Raw genomic sequence first — 27,303 nt, forward strand, 5'->3', positions numbered from 1 at the left:
TCATCATTAGCAGCTAGCTCACGCTCAAAACATGCTTGGCACCCTGCCTGGAGCAGGATCCTGTTCTGCGCTGCTGTAAACCACCATGGCATGCCACTCTACCTCTTAGGCCGCCTACAGTGGTTTAAGTACGATGAAACAAAATGACACCTAAAGGCACCTCTTCAAACGCACTGTTGAAGCTTTGTGCCAAACAGTGACGACAACAGCGTATGGCAACCTAGCGCCACCTTTTAAACACTACACAAAGCATTTGTGATTAGAAAGCTAGGATCCAAGGAAATACGTGGGTGGCAGGCTGAGATTCCTTGCTTTTTCAGAAGGTTGTGACCAGGTTGCATTAGCTTATTATGCATACCACGACATACTCGTATTTCACAGGCCCCCATTCTGAAAATTGGGATCACGATGCGTATTTGCAACCATTATAAAATCCTGGTCCCCAGTGTTCCGCTCCTGACAGACCTACCCCCTAGCAATGTGACCACAGAGATCCTCATTGGTTAGGATTTTGAGCTCACTCCTAGCTACCTATACTACTACTACTCATGATGCTGCAGAACTTCCCATCATCCTCATAATCTTGTCCTTCATCAACCATGTTCTGCACTTCGTTGTCCCCCGTTTCATGTCAGCAATTAATGGGACCATGACCTTCTTCTGCATCACCCTGCCTTCACCAACGTGAATAGCATAACAAGAAGCAGGACACCCGACTGTGCTACCCCTCTGAGACTAATACGGACACGCGCATCAAATACTTTGACAAGCACCCTCATCCTCACCTAAACCGACTCCCCATCATCCCGCCCTCATTAATGTATAGAATGTGATGAAAAGTGGCATCATCATCACCAGCCCGCTTGGGTGCACAGCAGAATGAAGGCTTCGCCCGTGTTCCTCCAGCTGTTCCCGACTCGCGATGCCCTGGTCCATTCTCTGCCTCGAAATTTCCAATTCAATCCCCCAATAAAGTTAACAGTCTTCCTCTACACTTCTAGAACAGTCCCTCGGTAGCCGCTCTGTTACCCCGACGGTCTGCCAGTTGTCAGCTCTTCGTGCTACGTGGCCAGCCCAAGTCTGCTAGTTCTACTTAATTTGAGCTAGGATGCCTTCCTTCCGAGTCAGTTCTTTGCTAAGGGAGGCTTGCTTTTAAGTGCAGAGAACTTTAGGGGCTCGCCTTGTCATCGTAGCTCACTTGCTGGACCCAAGTAGAGCCTCACGGTGTTCCGTCATAGTGGCTGTCGTCGCGGCGTAACCCAGAGGCTTCGAAAGCCAAGCGGTTTATTTAGTCATAAGCGTTCAAAGCTCGTGAACCGCTGGAACGTGTCATACATCCCCTCGTTGTTTAGTGCAAAGAAAACTGTAGGTACATTTGATGCAGAATGTACGTAATTAACCGGCAGCGCCCGCGTTCATTGGGTTAGGAACGCTCATTGGTGGTTTTTACGACAGTACGTGCAAAAAAGTGGCGGCGCAATGCCCGCACGCTCGAGAGGAAAACCAAGCACAAAAAGAACAGAACTCCGGCTGGCGCAGTTTCAAGCAGGGGGCGTGCGAGCACTGCGAAGGCGGGAAATTTAAATTGCATTGGGTGGTAGCAGTGAGCGGATAACGGCGCTACCGCCTATTATTATGGCGAGTCACTGCTCCGCACTTCCGACAGCTTACACACTGAGTGGAATTTACCCCTAAACATCACTCCTATTCCTTTTCTTCCCATGGCTCTTAAAGCTAATTTTTCCACCAAGGTGTTCAGTAAGGCGCCAAGTATGAGTGAGAAGTGGGACGCGGACTCAAAATGCTCCCCTAGTGAAGAGAACCCACATAGAGCAGGGTCCTGAATAGAAAGACTCCGACTAGAGAGGTTGCAAGCAAGGACACCCCAAAGGGAACAATGCCCCCTCCCCACCTGCACGAGCTGTGCCAGCACGGGGTCGAGGGTACTGAAGGCGGCACGGGCGTCCACGTAGAAGGCCAGCTGGGCCTCGAAGTCGCGGCCAAAGCCCACGCGCTGCAGGAAGCCGCACAGCAGCTGTGCAATGTGCCGCCGCTCGTCCTCCAGCGTGAGCGCGTTGAGCGAGCCGTGCAGGGCCTGGCCCACGTGCATCAGGGCGTGCAGCACCAGGGGGTCCCGCGTCTGCTGCTCCCCCCCTCCCTCGGAGGAGGAGGAGGAGAGGAAGGCGGTCATGACGGCCTTGCAGCCCCGCAGCCGGGCGCCCCCCTCGCGGGGCAGCAGGTCCAGCAGGGGCAGCAGGTGCTCCATGGCGCACAGGCGACCAAAGTCCGACACATGCCGCACCAGCCGCTCCACCAGGCGCACCAGCTGCTGTGGGTGCTGCTCGTAGGCCCGGTCCGGCACCAGCTGCCGCACCAGCGCCCCCAGCAGGGCGTCCACCTCGCGCACCTGACAGGGGTGGATGGGAGAGGTGCCACGTGGAGCCTAGTGCAAGTGTCCACACACAGACTCCGACAACTTGGACATGGGGAGGAGGCAAACTTTTGCAACTTGGAGGGCTTTGTGCATCGAAGTTGATAAGAAATCTGGGTAATGATTACATCATCATCATCAACCTGTCTTTGCCCACTGCAGGGGAAAAGCCTCTCCCAGAGATCTCCAATTATCACAGTCCTGTGCTAACTGTGACCAATTTACCCCCGCAAACTTTTTGATATCATCTGCCCACGTAACTTTATGCCGCCGCCTGCCACACTTGCCTTCTCTAGGGATCCACTCTGTTTCCCTTAATGACCAACGGTTATCTTGACCTCGCATTACATGCCCTGCCCACACCCATTTCTTCTTCTTAATTTCTACTAATATGTCCTTAACACGTGTTTGTTCCCCAACCACCCTGCTCTCTTCTTGTCCCTGAACGTTACACCTTCCGTTCCATTGCTCGCTGAGTCGTCCTCAATTTAAGGTGAACCCTCTTAGTGGGCCTCCAAGTTTCTGCCCCATGCAGCTAGCTGTCATACACTTTCTTCTTCGGAGACAATGGTAGGCTGCCGTTCATTATCCAAGAATGCCTGCCGAATGCACTCCACCCCATTCTTATCCTTCTAATTATCTCCACCTCATGGTTGGGATCCAGGGTCACAACTTGGCCTAAGTAGAGTACTCGCTTACCACTTCCACTGCCTTGCCAGCTATCTCAAACCGCTGTGCTCTCCTGAGGCTATTGAGCATCACTTTAGTTTTCTGCAGATTAATTTTCTGGCCCAGGATTCTACTCTGCTTGTCCAGTGCAGTAATCATGCTTTGCTATTCGTCCCCCGAGTTACTTATCAAGGCAACGTCATCATCAAATCTGAGGTTACTCAGGTATTTTCCATTAACCCTTACACCCACCTGTTCCAAATTACAATGTTCTGAATACCTGTTGTAATTGTTCTGTGAATAACATTGGAGAGATTGTGTCTCCTTGTCTGACGCCCTTCCTTATAGGCACTTTACTGCTCTCCTTATGGAGGGCAATGGTAGCTATGGACCCATTGTAGATATCCTCTAGTATTCTTACGTAATGCTGATTATGCAAGGCAATTACGATACTCCCTAACGTGAAATTTGTGTGCAGGGCAAACTGCAGTCGTTTGGGTGATGGCGCAAACCTGCTGTGTCTCAAGAAGTGATCATCACATCAGAAAATGCACGAAAGGGTGCGGTATACTCTGGCATTGTCTTGTAGCGTGTCACCGTGGGGGACCATGCCTTGCTCCTCTCACCATACTTTCATTCTCTGCTTTCCCGGTCGCTCTATCTTCGATGGCCTTTTCGTCTCAGTTTTGTTGAATCGTGTCCCCGCCAAAAGAATGTCTCGCGCCGCCTCGGCATACCGCCCTCACCCTCACACTTTTGCCATGCTTTCTTCCTTCACCTCCTCGATCTATTTCATCTGTCTTTAGTGTTCCCTTCATTCATTTGATTACAGCAAGGAACGACGGTGCCGTGAAACTGCAGGAGTAGGCCAGCTCCTGCTCCTGTAGCTTCACGAAACCACAACCCAAATTTTGGGAGTTCAACATGCCAAAGCTAAACCTGAGATAATAGGTACACGATGGTGGAGGGCTACAGATTAATTTCAGCCACCCGGGGATCTTCAATACACGATAAAGCCTTTACACTCAGGCACTTTTGGTTTTTGCCACCATAAGAAAAAATGGCCGCCACAGCCAGGGCAAAGTCGAAATTCATGGGGTCAGCAGCACAGTGCCTTAGCCACTAATCTATCACAGGGAGTCATGAATCAAAGTTAAACCTGAGTTACGAGTTCTATCATAGTGGAGGGCTACAATCACCTAATCATCTTGGACCAGTGTGCTAAGTTCAGGCTTTTTCTCAGCAGCCAAAGCAGTTTTAAAAATGTCAGGGGAAATGAGTTGCAGTACTATACATCAAAAGTGCCAAGACACTCACCGTGAAGTGCTTACAAGGGTACTCGATCCACACCTCGGCACAGCTCAGGTAGTCCTGCAATCGTGGTAGCAATGATCAAGATTACCGTCGCTTGCAAGATCAGGCAAGTATCACCCCAAGCTACCATAACAGGCATCAGCTAAATCGAAGTTGAAAAGGGCAATTTCAGATGTGTCCCTCGAATGTGGCTTTGCTCTGGGCTGGACTGCAAATGCTGGCAAACACTACTACTGTACCAGCAATGCGAACTGACGACTGGTTTGAATACAAGCTGGCCAAGGCACCTTTGCAAAGAACCAAGGTTGTTGACACGTCACCTTTGGTAGAAGTCAACTGTCTTTGGAATTATTGCATCGTGCTACTCGTTGGTTCTTTGTATATCGAGGAAATACTGTGTATGAAGGACTTCCAACTTACACCCGGGTTTCGCAGCTTGGAGATGGCCTTCCAGGCTTGGCTGAGCACCTGTCGCCGCTGGTCCTCCGGCGGATCGGCCAGGGTCAGGCAGAGGCCTAGCGTGCGCAGGAGCACGTGCTGCAATTGGAGCACCAGCATAGTACTAAGGTACGGTACGGTACTATACAGTACGGTAAAGTAACATCTGAATGGTAAGGTGCGATACGGTATGGTAATGTATAATAAGGTAAATTCTTTCGTGCAACTTGTACCCGGCTATTCTAGTTGGCCACGGCTGCAGTAATTTCCACACCAAAATGGATAGTTGGACAAGTTCGTGGGTGTTCATGTTGAAGTGGTACAGCGCAAACAAAGGACAAAGAACGAAAGCATGGGACGGGCGCTGCTTACACCACTGTGCACATTGAAAGCCTGGCCTAAATGTGCCTGCCAATAAATGCTGTGATCCCAAGTACTCTTCATGTCTGTCCGGGTTAAAAGACGCTTATATTCTGCACTTCCAACAAAAGGCATCGGAGTCTCCCTTTTACCACATCAAGTCCACATTACGGCACCACCAAGAGAGAGAGAGGACTCGCAGCAGGGCACCTTGGGGAAGGAGGCGTCGTCGCAGTCGCGCATGAGGCCGACCAGCTCGAGTGCGCGGCTGGCGACGTAGTCCGGCCGGAAGGCGGTCATGACGGAGTTGAGGAGGAGGGCACTGTTGCACTGGTCCTTGCAGCGGCTCAGCACCTGGTCCAGCAGGCCCTCGGAGGCCCCCTGGGCGACGCACTGCAGGATCCAGTCCAGGGCCGGGCAGTACAGCGTCAGGTACGTCGACAGGTCCAGCTTCTGCTGCCGCAACAGCTGCTGCACCACGGGCCGCTCCAGCTGGAGGGAGGGAGGGGAAGAAAGGGGAGAAGGGTGGTTGATTCCCTCTAAGCTTCACTCCCACAACCAGGGGTGCTGACCTGTGGGTAGGTGAGCAGGAAATGCCAGAAGTTCTCCAGGACATGCTCGTGGGCCTCCGGAGCCAGCGACATGCCCACCTGTGGGTAAAGGAGGAGGAGATCAACAGGGGGATTGAAGTAGATACCCCCGCAGTGTTTTAGACAGCGGCCTACCCGGCAGAGGTAGCAGCGAGCGTAGGCGGCCACCAGGGGGTCTCCAATGCCGCAGATGGCACCAGTCAGCCGCATCAGTGCCCGCGAGTACTCCCTGGAAAACAGAAAATGTTTAGGGAAACGTAAACTCTATCCCACCCAATACCCTCAAGACTGCTATTTCAGTCCTACCTTCTGCACTTTACACCAAATTTATACCAAACACATGAAGAGTGGGAAAGCAGCAACACACCTGCCATCAACCCCCCCCTCACTCCCAACCCCAGAGCAGTGGGAAAGCCTGCTGACCACCCCTAGCCTTGAATACTAGACAAGCCTGGTCGCCAGGATGCTCCTGGCAGCTACAGCGAAAAGATTCTAGAACTAAGGAGTCACCAAACCGGCAGGTGGCCATAACACATTCCACTTTGCTCAACTAAAGTTTTCATCATCATTATCAAAACATTCGCTCCCAGTGGGTCTCAAAACAGTGCTACTTTCTACGGGAAAGAACCCGAGAAGAAGGCAAGTCGTCCTTCGCCTTTCCTAGCCTGAAGTCGTCATAGCCTGCATGCGGGGACGAAATTCTTAATCACTACATTTTCAGGTAACGGAGCTTTTTTTGCTACAGTCTCCCAATTTCCGGTGCCTGACACTCTTCAACGACACAACCCCATTGCCAAACACGGAGAAGAAAGAAATATAGAGTCCAGGCAACCAGCCATTCTGAACGCTTCGTAAGTTTAACTTCAAGTCACAGTGAGGTAGCACTTGGAAGTGATACAGGCACTGGTAGCCTCCACATTGTTTCAACTACTCGTGGAAAAAGAAAAATTAAGATAGAAGTCATTGACTGGCTATCCATAAAACTTGAAGCATTTGCAAACTTGGCGGCTGGATTAGAACCATGATTAGGAGCTTAGGATTAGGATTTGGAGATTAAGAGCATCTACCCCCTCCTCAATGTGGTAGTAGTACAGTATCTGTATTTTATTGGCCCAAGGGCAGTGATGCCAAAGTGTGCCCAAAAACCGTTGCTTGGTCATTTGATAACGAGAAAGGTTTACTAAAGTAGTTATATGTCAGTCTAGCCTGTGGGTATTAGGGCGCCTGACCTGAAACATGAAGATGGCCAGTAAGGTGATAAAAATGACATTACATCAAGAGAAGCAGGAAACTAAAAAATATGCACCTTTTCACTGGCAAGAGGCCCGCTCCCCTTCCCTAGTGGTGACCCCAACTGACCTCTGGGTGAGGAAGCTGTACGAGCGGAGGATGGCTGTCTCGACGTAGAAGCGGGGAATGAGTTCGCGCACCGAGGCGATCTTGAAGAACCAGTTGCGGCACGTCTCCTTGGCGGACTCCGGCACCTGGTCCGGGGTGAAGTCCACTGCGGCAAAGGTCAACGTGCTCTCTCAGGCTCTCTTGCTTGACGATCCCGGCTAATACTTCTTGGTGCGGCCCCTTGAGGTTTTGTAGGGGCTGATAGAAAAGCTACACGTGTCATAGATATGTCCACAGCTGCAACCGATTCAACAGGTAAACAAATTCATCCAGAAGGAGCCTGTCAGGATTTCTAGCTTCCAGTTAAGTTTGTCCAGTTTGTCTGATTTCCAGTTAAGTTTGTCAGGCAGCTCCTCCGACTATCGCACGCAATGCGGCATTGTAAAAGCACTCCCCAAGTTCAGCTTATCTCAATTGCAGGCGGCCTCCATTCAAGAGAGGCGGCTTTTCCATGCAATCCAGCAAACTGCAATGAAGTCTTAAAGTTCGTTCTCAACGCATAAACAGAACGTTTTACCCACGACACGAGGTTTGTCAGGGTGCGCACTTGCACTGCTAGTTTCAACCAGCCACACTAGGCAAGAAGACACCTGAAAGACTGATACAGTCAAGTCCACTTATAACGATGCCGTTTATAACAATATATCGGATATAACGATTATCCAATTATTCGAAAGAATGTATGCATTCTCTGGTAAAATAAACCACTCATCGGATATCGGATATAACGATTGATCGGATCGGATGGTATCGGATATAACGATTGAATCCAGTTACAGCGTGCACCAAAAATGTGAGCTGCCACCAGTTCTCTATGCCGACCGCACCGGCGGCATGTGCTGCAAGCCGTGCACCCCTTCCACCCCTCAGAAAACGAGTCAGCTGCGCCCCTTATGAGGAAGCGAGAGGAGGAAGAGGGCAGTTTTCTTTCCAAACCCTGCTCCCAGCGCCGCTGCTTTGGCATCGTCCCCGTGTCCACTCACGCATTCGCTTGTGTCACGTGCACGCCGCTTTGAATCTGACAGGGTGCCTCTTCAACTGCCCCCAATTTTTCCGCAGAAGGAACGTCAGTGGTGATGTTTTGGGAGCATCCAAGCGCCTCACTGAAGAGGCAATTGTTGCGCAGATATGTGCTGCGAACAGCGGTGACAGTGACGACTCTGACAACGCTGCTGCGCAGCCTACTCAGGGAGTGTCATCACAGGAGGCCCAACGCACAATACAGTCCCTCGGGGACTTCGTTTCCGCCAAGGACCTTTTGCTCAGGTAGATGAAGCACCCAAAGACGCTCTTGGAAAAGATGTGCGCCAGCTTCACAAGCAGCAAACAAAGCTGACTGCCTATGGCTTCTGTTATGCAAATAAGTAATACTACGACCTTGCTTGCATGTGAATAAAATGTTTCAAGCTATGATTCACCTTTTTTATTTTGCAACCGGCTCACAACAATTATTGGTTATAATGATATAATTTCCTTGGCACTTGGTTATTGTTACAAGTGGACTAGACTGTACTTGCACAGTACTTGCAAAGCAAGCATTTTTAATTTTTTTGTCATTTCCGGTAGGTTCTGCCCGGTTAGACGAGTGGCACTCCCCCCCCCTCCCAAAAAAAAACCCTATCCCAATAAGTTTGTCCAGACTATAAACCTACCCAATTGGTGAACGCCATGATAAAGAACTAAGCAAAAAAAAAAAAAAAAAAACTTTGGCTGTTTTACACATACTCCGAGCCCTCTTAAAGTTGGCTTCACTATTACACACACGCGCATCGATGTGAACACACTCTTCCGACAAACTCTTTTGTTACGGTGAAAAAAATGGCAGAATTTGAATGCTTCTCCAAAACATCTTTTTTCGCTTGAGTTACTGGGCACATTTAGCATTGCTATGCATGAAACTGCAGCTTACAGATTTCTCTTTCAAACACATAACAGCAGTTTTGTGAAAGGTACAAATTACTTACGTTTATTGGTCAAATAAACAGAAAAAAAAACACACAAAAAAGTATACACACAACGTATATAGACAATGTAGCGAGCCTAAAAATTATTTTAAAAATTCTAAGATATACAAGTTGTTTCTACATTTCTAAGCTATGATTCAATAGATACATCAATGCTGTTCACCAAGTTTTGGATTTTTCTGATCCACGAAATCTGACGAACCCCCATCATTTCTGGAGATATCACTGCTGCTGAGGTTAGAAAGATCAGCAGCTAGGTAAAGCTGCCGAAGTCCTTGCCACAGCTGTCCGCTTTTGTGGAGTGTGCCGCGAAGTGGGAACCATCTTTGTGCAACTCGCTGCTATCGCGAGTTCAAATTTCACTTTCGACGCCGTCTCCACACGCGAAATGTAAACAATTAATAATGAAATCGAAAAAGGAGTTGCCAATAAATACACCACATGGCATTAGTTGTCTGCAAGGTGCCATTTTAGTTTTTGCGGGACGTCTGAAATCACCAAAACTCCGTGTCCGATGGCCTATGGTGCCGCAAGAAAAGAGTTAAATGAAGTTTGATAACGAAATTGGAATGCAGTAGGCCCCTTTTACTGAATACCTCCATAAGACCCCGTGCATTTCTATGGAACATTACTATGCAGAGATTGGTTAAAGTCAGCTTCCCTAATATACACAAATGCTTTGCTGAGAAGACCATTTTAGGGCAAAATGGATTTATTCATGTACGTGAAAATATGTCTCTAGGGCCTTCTATACTAAATACCTTCGTAAAATCCCATGTATCAATGTGAAGCGTTATACACTGATCTCCTCTATAGTCGACTTCACCACTTTACACAAACGCATGCAGGGAAGACGCTAATCTAGGGGCAATATGACAGGTCCAATATCAGGTTATGAACGCCCTAGCACTCATTATTAATAGCATCATTGTATGCGGCAAAACTGTGACATACAAAGTGTTACAGAAAGACAGAAGGGTTTCCTTGTCTGGTTCACATAGAAAGGTTTACACATTCAAAAACGCCACTGATACAAGACAGAGGAGAGAGGAGGAGGAGGTTTTAACAAGACGTTTACAAGATTATCAACTCTCCCAGGTGGAGGGGGTGGCTGGACACTGACCAGGGAGTGGGACAGCCACCTTGCTGCCGGGCTTGAGGTACTCGGCCTTGGAGTGGATGCGCTGGTACACCAACTGGCCTGAAACAGGGTGCGATGTCATTCAGTAAGAGCACATGGTCACCCCACATGGTTGTAACGCATTGTTATACGGTGGCAGGATGGAGAGGACATGAGTAATCCAATCCAAATCCAAATGCATTTTAATATCAGGCATCCATCTTGGCACGAGCACAGCTACATGCTACCGTATGCATCATCATGATCTTTCTAGGTTGCCAGGCATGGTCTGTGCCAGTGTTCAACCTTACCTTCGTCGATCTTGATTGATTGATTGATTGTAGGGTTTAACGCGCCAATGCAATGCAGACGATGAGATGCGCCGCAGTGGAGGGCTCCGGATGAATTTTGACCACCTGGGGATCTTTAACATGCGCCGAGAAATCTCGTACGCACGGGCGTTTTTGCTTTTCGCCTCCATCAGAAAAGCGGCCGCTGCGGCCGGGAATCGAACCCGCATCCTCGTGCTCAGCAGCCACAACACCTTAGCCACCGAGCCTCCACGGCGGGTATCTTCTTCAATCTTCTTCATGTAGCAATACACAAGTTCGCATTCGAAAATTGCGGGTGTTACTTCACAAGCTTTAATCTCAAAACGTGTTACATTGCAAAATAGTTTGTTTTTTTTTCAAATGGGTCAGTGTCATGCCTGCGAAACCAGTCATAGAAATTAAACGAGGAGGGTTGCAAGCTGGGCTAGCTAGAAAGACATTCTTGGATAAAACCAGCGCGAACTAAAAAAAAAAAAATTAAACGAGCTCCAGTTAAGCACCTTCAAGACCAACTTGTAGAGATATGCACTGGAAAAAAAAGTAAACGGGACAAACACACACGGCATACTCAGAAAGACGAGTTAGCAAGACGCACCAAGATAAGTGGCAAAGCTGCTGTAGTTGATTTTGACTTTTTTTTCAGCCCTGGCTACAAGCCATTTACATACCGGTCATCGTACCCTACAGCATTTATTATTGTCTTTTCATTCTTTATTTCGTAAAAGTGATGTGGTGACGCATCCAAGCTGCTACGCTGCTCTCTAGCCACCAACCTTGAGCTGTACTCGTCACACGAGTTTGTATTTATCGCCAAGGAAGAGTCGCACTCATCCAGCCCGATTTGTTGGTCCTTCCAGTGCAAAAGACATATCACTGTTGTAAATTGCTTTGCTTGCAGTTTTCAATCCCAGATAGTGGTAGTTGTCTACGAAAAACCGCATTTCGTGCCTTTTGCACATTTTGAGCCTGGAAACAGTCATTTCATAATGGCACTTTGCAATAAGAATGCCGGTGGTGGCAATGCTCCAAGAAAAAGAGCTGCTTCTTGGAGCAATACAAAAAGCAACGTTAGCGACGACATGAATGTTGACTTTACCCTGGATATTGCTTCGGATGACGACAAGAGTGGACACTGGCGCGGCATGCACGGCATGCATTGAGGGAAAGCCGCCCTCAACAGCACTTTTTCCTTTTTTTAATTTCTGTGCCAATTCTAAACAGAAATGAATGATGTAATATGTATTTTTAGAATAAGAATTTCATGGAAAAAAATTATGACTACTTAAAAAAAATTGGTGGTTTCGGCATATTTTTCGGAAATTAAATTGGCGGTTAAAAGGGTTAATGCTGCATCAGTACCGTTATAATAATCCCCACCATATCAACGTGATCGTGTTCACTGCAGGACAAAGGTCTCTCCCACATTTCTCCAGCTGTCCCCGTCTTAAAACGCCCTAGGCAATAGTTTGCCTCCCAATTTTCTCACTTCACTTTCCCTCTGAACAAATGGTCTTCCTCTACATCTAGCTGTGTCTCTAGGGAGCCACTCAGTTACCCAGATGGTCTGAAACCACCCGGCAGCCGAGTAACTTTCATTCAAACTCGCCGACTCACCAAAGTTGTCCAGGATGTCGGTGATGAGGACAAACTTGCTCGGGTAGAACTGCACCACTGAGGTGTCCACCAGCAGTTTCGAGCACTGCATGAGGAAAAGCAAGCATTACAACTTTACAGGCCACACATTTCTTCACATTAGTCATGACAAACATGCTACCCAGTCAGTCAGCAACCGCACTTGTGCTCAGAGTGGTCTGTTGTTGAGAGAAGCAGCCTTTGACTATTTTGTTGCATGACGGGGCATGTCAGCAAAACTTTTCCGTTAATCCGTCTACAGTGCGAGCAACAAAAAAAACAGCAGAGAATGTGAGGAGTGGAGAGAGTGCAGGAAGAGAGCTGCCTTCACAACACTGGCCATGTTGCTATGGAGATGAGAAGCCGAAGCGCGGCTAGCTAGCCACGTCTGTTTCAGTGGGTCTTGTCACTCCTGCTATCTGTGCCCACTGGAGTGAGCCCCGAGTTTATGAGGAGAAGGAAGAGATGCTCACGCATTCTCAAAGATCCATTAATAGATCTTTCATTAACATTTTGACATTAGGTGCAGTAAGGCAGGTAGTGTGGCGTGCATAACACTTATAATGAAAACTCTTGCCACTGCCCCATGTCTCATAAAGCACGAGGCAGAGAAACAGCAGAGATTTCCAGCAGGAACTGTTCAGTCCATATTACAGTAGCCGACCGTTTTTTTAACTCCAAAAATTCGAACTTGCTGGATATTTCGGACTTCCCCGAGGAACCGCCAGTTGTCCCATAGGAGTAATGGCTCGTGGTTTTTTCGGACTGCTCTTTTATTCAGACTATATTTTGTTCCCCTCCATATCTGAAAAATCGGTCGGCGACTGTACTAGGTCGACAGACAAGTTGTAAAAACAAGCGGCTACCACAAGACAAGGTGCTTCAAAATCAATGAGCAGCTCAGAAACATAATTCGGCTTGGAGAGCTTAGCTGTTCTGGAGTAGTCCATTATGATGACAAAGTGACCGAACGTCTCAGTGTACTTTAAGCACGAGACACATGGACGACTGGTGCATGCGATTCGCATGCGACTGATCCGCCAAAACTGGTCCTAACAATAAGTCGCAACAATCAGTCGCATGCGAATTGCATGCACCCGTCGTCCATGTGTCTAGCGCTTTACAGTACGAGATTTTCAGTACAATGAGCTTACTTGCCTTCCTGTAGCACTAGGTGCACAGTACATACTACTAACTGCTACTCTAGCATCGTAGGTTCCATAAGGCACTGTAGGTTGCATAAAGCTGCGGAGCAATACGCCGCAGCAAGCTGCGCAATTGCCACGTATAGACTGAAGAACAAACAACGCAGCAACGCATTTCAGAGAGAAATACGCAGACATATCGGTTAAGGTTAACGCATGCGCAACAGCAAAACGATTCCCAAACTGCAGGCCTAGGCAAACTGGTTTGTGTACCAATGCCACGGTTTCCGTAAAATCACCAGTATCATGTGCACCGGGCAGCGTGTTTCTAAACGCTTCAGTTCACAGCGCCCCACGTGACATATTTGATGTAACTTCGCGTGCTATTCTATAGAACTACTGCTATGCTCCCACCAAAGAGGTTATGTGACCTCGAGATAGAGTTCTGGAAACTTGCACTGGCGGCCTAAGTTTGAGCCTTAGTGGGCCTACTTTAAATTTTTTATCGCAATTTTTTTTCTAAACTTAATTATTTTTTTTTATTGCGGAAGCACTCAATTTCGCGAGTTGTTTCTGTTATAAATGGTGATTTGGTATGTTTTAGGTCACTTTAGGTTCAGGGCACAACCTATGATTACATTTAATTAACATTCTCTATCGCGCGAAGACACATCTCACGTAGGGTGCTGTGCAGCGAAGCGTTTGGAAATACACAACCGGGCAACCGTAGCTTGATTTAGGGGCAACCTTTAAGCGGCCGTACCCACAACGAATCCTTGGAAATGGGGAGCACTTGCCTGAATGAGTGCATAAATCACCCTGACTATAGACACCTAAATCACATAAATCACATAACATGACTATAGACACCTAAACAGATTTAACAAACCTTGTAGTGACCGCAAGGGTCATGCTGCTTACCACGTCACCAAAAAGCAACACGACCCCAACTAAAGCCATGACCCCACATATCTCCCGTCCACTGTTTGCCCCCAGCACCCCGTGGGGGATTCTAAGCCAAAAGACATCAGCCAGGGCACTATCTCGGCTTGAAACATCTCTCGAGCATTCACACTGGCTCAGTTTTTCCTGACGCAGTCCCACAAGGGTTTCCAGATGAGAATGCCTCTGAGTAGCCACCAGGACGACGCCGAGGCCAGCGTCACGGCGCGTAAAAACGTCGTTCTGTCGGCTTAAATAAAGTTTATTCAATCCAATCCAATCCAATCGAGGACAGCACTGTCAGGGAGCGGACAAGGGAGTGGCATGCTCACCTGGATGGCGATCTTCAGTGCCCGCACCCTCTGGTCCTGGTCCCAGGCCTGTCGGAGGGCCTGGTGCAACTCCTCGATGCGGCTGGCGTACTCCTGCTGGGATAGGTTCAGCATCTCCCGCACCGAACCCTGCGTACCGTCCCCGCAAAAAAAAAAAGAGAAGAAAACGGGGTCAGCTGTGCATTGTGGGAAGACCCTGGTCCAGGGGTAGTAAACCACCTCGGGTGACGAATTTTTTAAGCCTCTTTGCTTTCTTTCAGAGCATTTATCTTGTCGTAATGCACAGATGAAGGGTACGATTAGATGATGATGAGGAAAGTTGATTAGATGAACGTGGAAAGCTTCACTTCCCGGATGAAGCCTAGAAGTGAGCAACGATGGGGTATCCACACAACGTAAGCAGACGCATTGTCTACACGGAGGTTTGTAGCCACAAGACGACCTCTATTGCTTTCCTCCAGTCTCAATTATGTTATGGTATGATCTTCTTGATACATTCTTTTTTTTCTGCGGACTGTGGGGGAAAAAAAAAAAAAAGAATCATGCACCCTTCTGTTTAACGACAACGATGGTTGAACGCAAACCTTTGTCGTGAGGGACTGGTTGTCACCTGAGCTTTGGACTTCAACTCTCACGCAGTTTGGACTTTTGATCGCAGTGGCATTTACTTGACCCTTTGCCATTTTATTTCGCATGAAGAAAGCTTTGCGTTCAACCACCGTCGTCATTAGGTGGAGGGGTGTCCACTTATGCATGTCCATGCACTCCTCTTCAAATCAAAACTGCTTCGGCCGTGTAAAAAAAGAGTACAATCGGATAGACATCGGCTGCATAACACGAGGGACCCAGGGTCGATTCCGACCACGGGAAGCATTTTTTCCTTTCCTCCACCCACGATCATCATCATCGTCAAAGAAAGTTGGCTTTCGCGCAGTGTGTTTTCGATGCAAAATACAGCAACAGTGAGATACGGCAACCCGGCAAAATACGGCGACCCGAGACCTTTCGGCCGTGAAACCGGCCACCTAACCACTGGGCCACCCAAAAGGCCCAACGGGTACGGGGTCAGCAGCTGCGGGGAACAATAACATCTGCAGCCAGTTGGAAAGAAAAACAACGCTTCCATCCATGGCCTGAACCGAACCTGGGTCCCTTGCATTATGAAACCGGCATCTAGCCGATTGAGCTATCATCGCTTCCCGGGCGCACAGCATTTCCTTTGGGTTTGTAGTGTGGGCAATGGCTTTGGACTTGGTCGCGGGTTCCAGCGCGTGCTAACATGGTCCACTTTGGGAGAGATGTGAAAGCCTGCGGACGAAACGATCCGGGCTTGGCAGTCATGGAGAACTTTTAGCGGGAAGTTCAAAAATCCATGTGAAGTGCAACAGCCGGGTCTCCGTTTCTTCAGCCTTGCACCGCTGGTGCAAGCTGCACCAATTTTTAACAATCTCCCAGATCACGGTTTGTCATGTCGGCATCTAGGTACGAGCATTAGGGGAGAGACTGATCTGTGTGCAGCATTGCAGGTAAGCCCATTTAAAACAAGGCCGAGGCAAAGTTTAGTTTTTCGATCCGTTCACGAGTTGTGGAGCCACGACACTTAGTCGTAGAAGCCAGCCCAGAAAAACGTTTGGCGCGCCTACCTCCTCAAAGTCGTCCAGCTGCTCCAGTCTGTTTTTGACTTTGTCTGTGACCGAGCTCTGAGTCTTGACCACCACTGCGCAAGAAACGAGAAAGGAGTAGAAGAGGTTCAAGTCACACTTTGTTGCAAGAGTAATACAGGAACCAAAGGTGCTACATTTGTAAAATAAGTCCTATATATTATTAAGGGAAAAGCCCCTTAGGGGCTGGGGCAGTTGGCGTCTCCTGTCATCATAACCGTTCTTCGTCTCATGTAGTCACAGCACTAAAACACCGAGACACGCACTTACGTATCGCGCTAGAGAGCTTTGTGCTTCAAAGACAAGAGACTTTTAGAGCAAAACTGCATACCTCTACCCCCCAACGGCTTCATCTCCATTGGCAAAAACAACAAGAATACACTTATACACTGCATGCTTAACCCCTCCCCAGGTTTCATGTCAGTTGCCATGATTTGAAGTGCAACAAAAACACACAGACGAAGAACAGTGTAGACGGGACAGCGCCTGTCCCGTCTACACTGTTCTTCGTCCATGTGTTTTTGTTGCACTTCAAATCATGGCATCTATTCACCAACTAGCCCAGCAAGAAGTTCTTCCCAGTTTCACGTCAGTGGAGGTGGCCCGGGATTTTTTTCACCTAAATGTGACCCTTTTGGTCTGTGTCTGTCTGTCACTTGATACAGCCACCCAGTCAAAGTGAACGAACGCCCTAACGCAAAGTACACGTATATGGCAGGACTGCTCAAACTGGCTAAAACTGCTCGCACGACCCATACATGTCCACATTATTCAGTGCAAAGGAAACCTCAGGCATATTCAAGGCAAAGTAAAATACAGAGCACACGCGCTATTTCGGTTACGTAACTCGATGGATTCGCTTTTGTGATAACAAATGATAAAAACCACTTGGTAAAAAACAATGGCAAAAAAAGGTGAAATAAAAACAAGCACTGAAGAAATTTTGGCCCGTGACGTTCCAGGTAGAACAAGTAATAAAGGATAAAAAAAGGATGCACACTGTGCTAATAAACGTAAAAAAATTGAACTGCATTGAACAAATGTCCCTTGCATTCGTCGTAGGAGGCGCGAGAGAGGAGGGGAAGAGAGGGAAAGCAGTCATGTGGTAGGGGCGGCAGAGAACTGTCACCTTTTGACAACATTTGCAGCGCTGCAAGCAGGTACACAGACAATCTACCGCAAACGTAAGTAGCGAAGGTGGAGTACCTTTTTCGCCACCTGACAGGAAGCTGGTGGCAATGGAGAGCTTCTCGGCGGTTGAGTACTTGGCCAGGATGGCGGCCTTCTTTTGCGACCAGGGCTCAAAGCGAGGAGAGGTCTGGCCTGCCGCATCGGCTCCGCTTCCGCGCACCTCCACATCCTGCACACAGCACTCTCCTCAAAGGGGCACCCAGACGATTCCCTCAGAACTTTACACCAGAAGCCACGAGCAAGCAAGGATTCCTCAGACAGTGGATACGCCTGTGGTGAACCTCCACACACCCCATTCGAGGCAAGAGAGTCACTCTCGCGTCCCAAGTGGGGCATGTTGAATTTCGTCACACTCAAACACACTCATGATGACAATGACAGGTGTGAGTGAGAAAGCAACTGGGACAAAAAGCAATGAAGAAAGAGCCAGCAGCATATGTGATCGAAAGATGTGTGCCAGCAGCCAAGCTCTAATGCTAACGCTATGTGGAATGTTTTTCAAGCGAGAAATCAAACAATGAAGCTTCCACCACTTCCGTGCGATTAGGAAAAGTCAGCACAGTAGAAGCAAATTCATTTTAATGCTGAGTGTCGGAGATTTATGTGGTGGCTGCGAGTGCGAAATGACTGTGGGTGCCATGTCTGCGGGACATGTGAGGGACACGTGTGGGACACGTGTGAGAAACATGTGCAAGGGACATACGCAAAAGACATGTACAAGGGAGGTGTGCAAGAGAAATGCGCAAAAAAACAAGTGTAAGGAACATGAGTGAGATGTGCGAGGGACATGTGTGAAAAACATGTACAAGGGATATGTGCAAAAGAAATACCTATGCAAGGGACATGCATGAGAAGCATGTGCAAGGGACATGTGCAAAAAACAAGTGTAAGGAACATGAGTGAGATGTGCAAGGGGAATGTGCAAAAGACATGTACAAGGGAAATGTGTAAAAGAAATATTCAAAGCCCATGTGTGAAAGACATGCACAAGGGAGATGTGCAAAATAAATATGCAGGGACATGTGTGGAATACATGCACAAGGGAAAGGAATGTGCAAAAGACATGTACAAGGGAAATGTGTAAAAGAAATATTCAAAGCCCATGTGTGAAAGACATGCACAAGGGAGATGTGCAAAATAAATATGCAGGGACATGTGTGGAATACATGCACAAGGGAAATGTGCAAGAGAAGTGTGCGAGGGACATGTGTGAGAAATATGTGCAAGGGACAAGACATGTACAAGGGAGATGGGCAAGAAAACTCTGCAAAAGACAAGTGTACGGGATACATTTCAGAGAAGTGTACGAGAGACGTGTGTGGGGAACATGCGTGAGGAACATCAGCAAGTGACATGTGTAAGAGAAGCTAGTGTACGAGCGACGTTTGTGAGGAAATGTGCGAAGGACAAGTGCGAGAGACACGTGCGAGGGCTACACACCGGCTGCTCGCTGGCCATAGCCGACAGTGGGTCGAGGGGGGGTGCTCCATCGCCGATTGACAGGGGGTCCGGACCACCCCAGGCACTGGTGCACTGCCGTCGTCTCTCCGAAAGGGGCTCCTGCAACGGTGGAACAGAGAGGGGCCCCTGCTTACCCTGTAGCCCAACCGACTGGACGCCTTTGCAAGTGAACCAAGACCACATCAGGGGTGTTTGCAGGATTTCATTTCGGGGAATTCCAGAAAAGGGAAAGGAAGAACGTGAAAGGAGAAAAAAAAAGCCACAAAGAATACGAAAAACTAAACTAAACAAGCAATTGATTCAAAATATCAGAAAACTTCAGAATGCCACCAGCGTACTCTACACGACATTCCGACTTTTTTGTTACTTTTTCTTTAGGATACTGCAAAATAGCAGGTCACGATGGTAGGAGCAGGCATCCCTGTAATGTTGGTGTGTAGCTTGTTAAATGGAGGTAATTTTCAGCCGTCGTCGTTTAATGACAGGCGGAATTAGTGGTCTTACATAAACCTCCGCTCCTTGGACTCAAAAGTTTGTTCGAAAGTTCCCATCACTCACCACGACAACATTGCTCCTCAGGGGATGCTCCGTGACTTCCTCCAAGGCACACCGCCGTTCTCGACGCTCCGCCTCATAGTTGATCACCCGGCTTTCCCTGCGGAATAAAAAAATTACGGGGGATGCTCAGAACTTTGTTTAGAATGCAAAGGTGGAAGTCTAGTCGAACCTTCTGTTCATCTGCCCTTGAACTTGCTGTTAAACTTGGCAGCCACTTGACCAGTCCCCTGGACAGAAACCTCTGGAGCTCACTCTTGCTATCACCAGGGGACTCCTGTTCGCCACCACCAGTAGCTTCCCTCTAAAAGTGGCTCGTATTGCATGTGCGGCAGCGGCCTACCCTCCTCTAGTTCTGCTCTTTCCCTTTCCCAGTGTGCATTCTCCTGTTCGCACACGGCCCAACCACAACTATTTTTTTTTGTGCCACCCATTTTCTGTTTCCCACACTGCACATGGGAGAAGCAGAGATCTCAGGTTCTTGCCTTTAACGGGCCATGAAGACAAAACAAAAGTTCGCTTTATTCAAAATATTTGGTTTTTTATACAGTCGATCCCCGATATACCAAGCTCCAAGGGATCCTAAAAAGAGTGCAATATATTGATAATTCGATATATAAAAAATTTTCTTTTGCGTAGGATTTCCAAGGGGATGTTCGTACTGTTCGATATATCTGGGCTTGATATATCCGGGACCGACTGTACCCTCAGTGTTTGTCCGGCAGCAAATGATGTTTTACTGATGGAGAAATTATACAGTTTAAGTTATAATTCCAGTACAGTATGTTGACCGGGGCTGCTGCCATCTTGCAGACATGTTTCTTTACTGATTATTGTCCACGTTCCTAGGTGGTGCAGCATTACCGCTTAAGAACCGCTGTTTGCCCTTAGCCTCTGACCAGAGTTGTATACCTTTCGTATTTTTGTTACAGTTGATAGTAATCGTTTCGTGAAACATCAGGTATGATTCAACAAACACGGTCACGTAAGTGGCCGTACCGCTTATGTCAGTTGACCAGTGTCGTGTCAGAGAAGCCCAACTTGACTGACAGCTGTGTTTAGACAGCGTTGGCTGGCAAAATGCAGCACTAACTGCTTCCTACGGTTACGTGTTTGTAACCTTCATCGTTTACTCCGCCACTCTTACTGCTATAAACAAAACATGCGTTAAATGTAAGTGCAAATAGCTCATTCTCCAAGCTTGTAGTCCCTGTTTAGTGTCCGTTGGTTTTTCCCGCCCTAAGCCAATTGCAAAGAACTTCCCATAATACGTCATAAGCTTAGTGCGGAAAAATAGCTGGTGGGTCGCATGCCTATTCTCTGTCTTCCTCATTTATTCGAGCGAACTTTACATTAAAAGTAGTGTCAGTGTCATTCTAACGAGATGATCTTTCGAATGAACCAAACTTGCATTTTGTCTTCATGGCCCCTTTAAAAATAGCCCCATGCAGTCTCTGAAATGCCCACACAAAGGGGCGAACCAAGTATAAATGGTATAACGAGGCCTGGTAGCCAACTAGTTGGTTCAGGACCAACTTTTTCCTGACCGCTAGCGGAGTCAGTGTTAACAAATAGACACGTAAACAACGAGGCTTGAAGCTGTGCTGGCTAATGTCACATTGTCGCTCTTACACTGTTAAACATCACCATCATCGGCCCTGAAGAGGAAGAAGACCAGCTCCTCACAGCGTGTGCGCGCCATCAGTTGTGTCATAAAGAAAGAATGCGAACGGTTCCCCGGCCTCTCTCGTGTTAACATACACCGTGAAACCCCTGGCCAGGAAGCAGTAGCAAAAATGAGAGCACTTTAACGCAGTTTGCATATTAACACCGTGTAACCAGCACGCCGTGAAACCGGCAACCGAACCACTGGGCCACCCCAAAGTCCTGAGGGGTACGGGGTTAGCAGAGGTGGGGGGGCAATAACATGTGCAGCTGATTAGAAAGAAAAAAAAAAACTCTTCCTGTGGTCGGAATCGAACGTGGGCCCATTGCATTGTGAAATCGGCGTCTAGCCCATTGAGCTATCATTGCATTCCGGGAGCACGGCAATTCTCTTGGGTTCGTAGCATGGACATCGGCGTTGGACTTGGCCGTGGGTTCTAGCGCGTGTTAACGTGGTCCACTTTGGGAGAGATGTGAAAGCCTGCGGACGAAACGATCCAGGCCTGCCAGTTGTGGAGAACTTTTAGCGGCAAGTCCGGAAATATATGCGGGGTGCAGCAGCCGGGTCTCTGACAAAGGGAGAGGGGGCACCATATCTGCTGTTTCTCCAGCACTGCGCCACTACTGCAAGCTGCGCCAATTTCTTTTCTTGTGCTTTTTATCGTGCAAGCCTAGACATGGGACTTCTTGCGAGTTTCGCAGAGTGTGCGACAGAAAACTCTTCAGTGCTGCAACAAAAACGCATTCCCGTGGACCCAAATCAATGTGTGGGCATCTGGTTTCTAAGGCAAGTGTGTATTCCTTCAGATATGGTGGCAAGGAAGGTTGCTTGTGTAAAGAACACTAGCTGCAGGCTTTGGGTCTTGCATCACGACATTTGGAAGTTTAAAACATTGAAAACCATTTGTTGGCACTTTATTCAGCAATATATGGTGTCCACAGAGGCGGGCTGCGGATTAATTTAAACTACCTGGGTTTTTTTAATTATAAACACAAGCTGCCACAGAGAGAAAGCGAATCTTGTTCGCAGATACAGAATGATCCACAAAACTCCGCCAGTGCATATGCTCATCGCTGAAGTTTTATATTAAACGTTTATGACAAAGAAGTACACACACGAGCATTACAACTGTTTTGGCAGTACAAGTTCACGCTGGTATACAAAAAAAAAAAAAAGATCTCTCTGCCGAGGCTCAATTGTTTGGTTCCTAATTTGACCCAGGCCAAACGACAATAAGAACCTTATCTCTTTAAATGCCAATATAGACATCGTGTCTCCTTGCTTCTATAGCTAATCATAAGTAGCCAATGTAAGATACAACTGACCGGCAAACGTTTGCTGAGGTAAAATATGCCAAGGTTCTCGAAACAGGCACGCTTCATATGACATCCAGAAACATTTGTAAGGTGCAAAACTAGGGCGAGTTGGTTAAGAGGACCCGAAAACAGAATGGTATTTTGTGCGTCATATTTAATAAAGCTTTTCCCACGAAGAAACGACAAATCGAGCCAGCTTCCACTAACTGTACGGAACGAACAACTTGACATCTTGGTAAGCCCCCACATTAAGCATTTCACTCCTGACAAAGTTTGTTAGCACAGTAAACTGGGTGAACGGCCTGTAATGCAGCTGGTGCAAAATGAGCGCTCACCAGGTAATCGTCATAGTCGTAGGACCGACTATGGAAGACCCAAACACATGAAGGCTTGTTCCGGCGAACCAGCAAGATAGATATAGATATTCGGGAAGGGGTGCGTCCTTGCTGGAGCTCTAGGCCACGTGCAGTTGAAGTCTGATATAACGCGCACCAAAATGTTGTTTACCACACGCGAAATGTTGTTTACGGAAACCACACGCGAAAATAGAATGATCAAACAGGCAACACCCCCAAACCCAAACTCACGCAGAGCGCAGACAGCAAAAAGCGGCGGCTTCTGACGGATTGGCTAGCGTCTAAATATATCAGTTGATATTTCGTGTTTATAATAAAAACAATAAAGTCAATAAGTAATTTTGTTACATTATAACTTGCAAAAAGCTTGATTCTTACTGAAATTTGCGGTAACTTGGGTAATATGAACAAAACTCAACTGCAAAGATTGCTGAAATAGCTTACAATTTCACTAGTGGTGTATTCGTGCTACTTCTGCGTCAAAGACATGCAAAACAACGCAGCGTTAGAGACAGAGGGCATGTTGTGTGGTTGTCAGATGTAAAATAAATAACACGCCGCTAATTTTTGTGCCTATATCAGCTCTAAAAATTATAAAAAGGAACCAAAATGTTGCCCTTCCTCTAGCGGCTGAGAATTGCCGCGCGCAAGGTGTAGTCAGTGGACACACCAAGTATTTTACACACCGTGCTTCCTACCATGCACTTTGCAAACGCCGGCGTTCGTCTCTGCGAAACCTGAGTATTTCTGTGAAATGGCCACAATTGAAGAAGTTAGTGGTGAGATCCTACATCTCATATACGACGTTATCAGAAGGTAAGCTATTAGTAGTACCTCGTGCCTTATATCTACGTTGGAACCGTACGAGTGCAACACTCGCTCGTCGTTACTTTGCGCTAAATTTTCGGAGCTAAATTATCGTCAAAATAAAACTTCTTCCTGTACCCGAGGTGCAGTTTAAGGGCGATGTACACAACTAGGGGAGTAAAGGCTATAATTCAGATTTTGTGTTGGACGCGAACCACCGGACATGTCTGCTCTAACCCCGTTACGCGCGGCCAGACATTCGAAGAATGCAAGTGCAGGCGTAAACATTTAGTGCTGAAATCATTGATCAGGCGAATGACAAAGGTCTTGATGTGTGCGTCTCCCCCTTTAGGCACTTCTTGGTATCTTTTTATACATGTTCCCGTGGTGAGCTGAGCTAGTGGCACTAAGCTGCACCATGTGCATACCAGTTTTTAGCGGAGCGGAGAATCGGTCGGCGCACGTGCGCATGCGCAGTAGAGTCGGGCCCGATTTTTCATCCTTCTGTAACTCTGATTATACGCATGCGCGCACACTTGACCTCCCCAACCATATCCTGCACTGACCACAGCTCCACCTACCGCCGGTTTGCTAAATGTTAGTTAACGTAGGACTTTAGACAAATCTTTGCTGCAACAAAGTGTTGGGGAAATTCTACGCTGACGTTCTATTTTGTGTTTGCGCGTCAGCAATTGATGATGAGCATTCACAGGAACGTTTCTGACCAAGTCCTCTCGTTGCAGCATAGAGAAAGACTCGCACGACCCGACCCAGAAGCGTGACAGCTACGACAGCGCCGCCAAGATCCAAGAGTTGCGCGGCAAGCTGCAGCTGTGCCGCGACATGATCAACAAACTCCCAGGAATCGAGCTAACACGTGAAGAGCAGCTGCGCCGAGTCGATGCCCTGCGGCGTCAGCTCGTTCGAAAGCGCGAGCTCCTCGTCAAGTACAAGAGCATGTGCCACTTCGACACACCCGACATAAAGTGATATGCGTTTCCCATTGTGCTTTCTTTTCTCTCGCCGCTGGTGCCACGTTGTGGTGAGAGACCATTACCACTGCTTCTTCCGGGATCGTCCTGCCTATCGCCAAACAGTGGCTAGCTCCTGTGGTGCCGGTCTAAACCCTCAGGTTCCATCTTCACCTGGCACTGAACGGCTGGTCAGTGCTGTTCTGTCCTGTGGCAAGAAAGACAAGCATGCCTTGGAACAGGAGTGCTGCCACCTGGTGGACAAGCTTGCGCCGGAGGTTGCAATCAGGGTGATGGATGCGTGGGCGACCACAGCTCCCAGTGGGGCCGGTGGTGTTCGGTACCGACAGCAGCTTCTGTGCGTCGTCGACGCCGCACAGCTCGCCAGGCCGCATTTGCTTCACTTGCTCTACCTGTCGGCGCTCTGGAAACGCCCAGTTCCCGGCGTGTTCGAGAGCGCCGTCAAACGGCGCCTGCCCGAGCTTCGGAATGGGGGAGACTTCAAGGAGCTGGCCGTGCTTTGCAGCAGTCTCTTCAAGTTGAAGATCAAGGTCTCGGACGATGCCTTCCTCGACGCTGTCGCGCGTTGCACTGCTCGCGCCTTGACATCGGGAGAGGACAGGTTCGACGTCATAGCCGTGTTGAAGTTTCTGCGACTCTGCGAGTATCGCAGTGTCGAGCTCCTTGAGGGACTGGCTTGCTACGTTTCCACCCATGCCCGAGAAATGGCAGTTGTGGAGTGTGCCCATGTCTTGGCTGCATTTGCCAGTGTAGCGGACTACGACAGTCGCGCTTTCGGGTGCCTCGAGGATCGGGTTTATTCCCTGCTTAACGCACTTCACCCGGGCGAACCATCGTCAAGACTGCACCCGTCCCTCATGCCCAGATTGAAGGATGTTTCCAAGGTGCTTTGGGCTTTCGCAGCTGTCAGCCACAGTCCAAAGAAGGAGACTCTGCAGTCCACCGCACAGTTTTTGGAGCAGCGTTTTGTGTCCGAGGCGGATCTGTATTACGTCCTGGACTCGCTCCAGTCGCTGATTTGCCTCGACTACTTTCCCTGGGACCTCATTGACAAAGCAACGTCGGCAAAGGCGCAGCACTGGGCTTCGTCCGAGCGGAGGACAAAGGCGGCGCAGCGGTTTCACTTCGTGAAGGCATCAGCACATCTGACTAGAGGGGTGCCAGTTGAATGGGCCGGTTGGGAGACAGTGCCACTGCCACAACGGCGGGACGGATTCAGTGATCTGGTGGCAGTGTTTGCGGTGCAGGGACTGAGTCCGAGCTGCCTTCTGCCTCACATCCGCATTGCAGCCGTGACGTTCGCAGTGTGTCCGCGCTCACTGACCGTCAGCCCTTTGCTCAGTTTAGCTGACCTACGCCGCGTGTCTGCAGACCTGGAGAAACCGCGTCTGGTCAGCGTCGAGTTGTTAGATCCTGGTGTCATGGTGCATGGAGGTATGCGGCTGACGGGTGTCATGGCTGCCAAGGTGCGGCAGCTATGTATGGTGGGTGTACGCCCGTTGGGGCTGACACCCGAAGAGGCTGTGCGGCTTGCTGCTCTTGGTGGTGGTGCCAGGTGGAAGTGGTGGCATGCGTTTGTGCGGGCGTGTGCTCAGGGTGACCCGCATCCAGGTGACCTAGTGGCCTTGTCACCTGAAGGTGTTTCCCTCAAGTAGTAGTCCGGAAATATCTGACACTTGCTTGAGTGTAATGTGCACCCATTTGGGGCAATAGAAAGAAGACAAGAGGACAAGAAGAAGACAAGAGGAAGAGGAAAGAAGACAAGAGGGCTTGTAAAGTTTTTTATGCTTGGCAGGCGAAGTTGAAGTTGGAACATTGCTAATTTGAGGAACAGTGTGGGTTCTTAATTAAAATGTGTCTAACCTAGTGCATTGTTTTTTGTGTCTGATATTTGAAAACCTGCAGTCATTTACATAAAATTAATCGGCAACTTATGCTCAAGGTGAAATGGTGTTTTGTGTAAAGTCACTGAATAGAGGCCAAGCAAATGTAGTAGTGATAGTTTTGTCTTTGGCTGTGTCTGGAATGCCATCTGACTATAAGCACTCCACTAAAGTGACATCCAGCTGCATTGTTTTGCATAACACTGCATCTCGCACTACTTTGCTCTCCCAAGCATTTTTAGATCAAGTAACATGAAGATGTTGACTTTCCTTAATGTAACATGATGTAACCTAACAATTTAATCCATTGTGACCTGACCTAACAAACAACCAAGCATTTTGAAAGCTCTTGGAATGGAATGGAATACTAATCTATATCAAGGAAACATTTATTGGGACAACAAAAACTAAATGAAAAAGGAACGCACAAGTGCCAGACTCAAACTTCAACCCTTTAAATGATGACACTCTCCTGGTGTCATCCCTTGACAGAAGTACACAAAATATCCTCTAGCGCCTTGAAAACAAAACCAAAACTGCCAGTTTTCTGGACAAGAGTTTTTCAAGGATGCCTCTTGTGATACACATCACTGTTGTGTTTTCGTGGAGGTGAACACTATGGGAAAAAAATAAACGCCGTTCCACTCAATGTGAAAGCTGTCGGATGTGCAGAGCAGTGATTCACTATAATGGGCTGTAGCGCCCTTCATTCACTCACTGCTACCACCCATCACGCTCTTCACCGCCC

The 27,303-nt window shown here is 48.2% G+C and overlaps 3 protein-coding genes across 3 annotated transcripts in view; 2 read left to right on the top strand and 1 right to left on the bottom strand.

The window, feature by feature from the left end:
* Nucleotides 1-23,124, bottom strand: part of LOC144138457 (VPS35 endosomal protein-sorting factor-like) — a 38,750-nt gene extending 15,626 nt beyond the window's left edge. The window contains exons 1-15 of the mRNA XM_077670741.1: nucleotides 22,853-23,124; nucleotides 19,539-19,635; nucleotides 18,960-19,079; nucleotides 17,535-17,688; nucleotides 16,311-16,384; nucleotides 14,668-14,796; nucleotides 12,231-12,315; nucleotides 10,288-10,365; nucleotides 7,162-7,306; nucleotides 5,938-6,031; nucleotides 5,785-5,862; nucleotides 5,423-5,704; nucleotides 4,835-4,951; nucleotides 4,418-4,471; nucleotides 1,913-2,407 (exon numbers count right to left, since the gene is read on the bottom strand). Coding sequence (XP_077526867.1) covers nucleotides 1,913-2,407; nucleotides 4,418-4,471; nucleotides 4,835-4,951; nucleotides 5,423-5,704; nucleotides 5,785-5,862; nucleotides 5,938-6,031; nucleotides 7,162-7,306; nucleotides 10,288-10,365; nucleotides 12,231-12,315; nucleotides 14,668-14,796; nucleotides 16,311-16,384; nucleotides 17,535-17,688; nucleotides 18,960-19,079; nucleotides 19,539-19,635; nucleotides 22,853-22,866 — 2,016 coding nt within the window. The 5' untranslated portion in view covers nucleotides 22,867-23,124. The remainder of the gene's footprint in view (nucleotides 1-1,912; nucleotides 2,408-4,417; nucleotides 4,472-4,834; nucleotides 4,952-5,422; nucleotides 5,705-5,784; nucleotides 5,863-5,937; nucleotides 6,032-7,161; nucleotides 7,307-10,287; nucleotides 10,366-12,230; nucleotides 12,316-14,667; nucleotides 14,797-16,310; nucleotides 16,385-17,534; nucleotides 17,689-18,959; nucleotides 19,080-19,538; nucleotides 19,636-22,852) is intronic.
* A 363-nt stretch (nucleotides 23,125-23,487) lies between these two features.
* On the top strand, nucleotides 23,488-24,683 carry Med9 (mediator complex subunit 9). The gene is made up of 2 exons (XM_077670743.1): nucleotides 23,488-23,689; nucleotides 24,424-24,683. The coding sequence occupies exons 1-2, from the start codon at nucleotides 23,628-23,630 to the stop codon at nucleotides 24,668-24,670; spliced, it is 309 nt and encodes a 102-aa protein (XP_077526869.1). The 5' UTR covers nucleotides 23,488-23,627; the 3' UTR covers nucleotides 24,671-24,683.
* On the top strand, nucleotides 24,672-26,388 carry LOC144138458 (uncharacterized). Its single transcript, XM_077670742.1, has one exon. It carries the CDS (start codon nucleotides 24,672-24,674, stop codon nucleotides 26,325-26,327), a length of 1,656 nt encoding a protein of 551 aa, XP_077526868.1. The 3' UTR covers nucleotides 26,328-26,388.
* Nucleotides 26,389-27,303: the final 915 nt, after the last annotated feature.

Source organism: Haemaphysalis longicornis, unplaced genomic scaffold, assembly GCF_048455015.1.
Source record: "Haemaphysalis longicornis isolate Haplotype H1 unplaced genomic scaffold, Haemaphysalis longicornis Haplotype H1 scaffold_5, whole genome shotgun sequence".
Classification (NCBI taxonomy): Eukaryota; Metazoa; Arthropoda; class Arachnida; order Ixodida; family Ixodidae; genus Haemaphysalis; species Haemaphysalis longicornis.

Coding starts and splice junctions, on each gene's coding strand:
- LOC144138458 (XM_077670742.1), top strand. CDS start 24,672: ATGCGTTTCCCATTGTGCTTTCTTTTCTCTCGCCGCTGGTGCCACGTT.
- Med9 (XM_077670743.1), top strand. CDS start 23,628: ATGGCCACAATTGAAGAAGTTAGTGGTGAGATCCTACATCTCATATAC. Junction 23,690..24,423: donor ATATACGACGTTATCAGAAG/GTAAGCTATTAG, acceptor CTCTCGTTGCAG/CATAGAGAAAGACTCGCACG.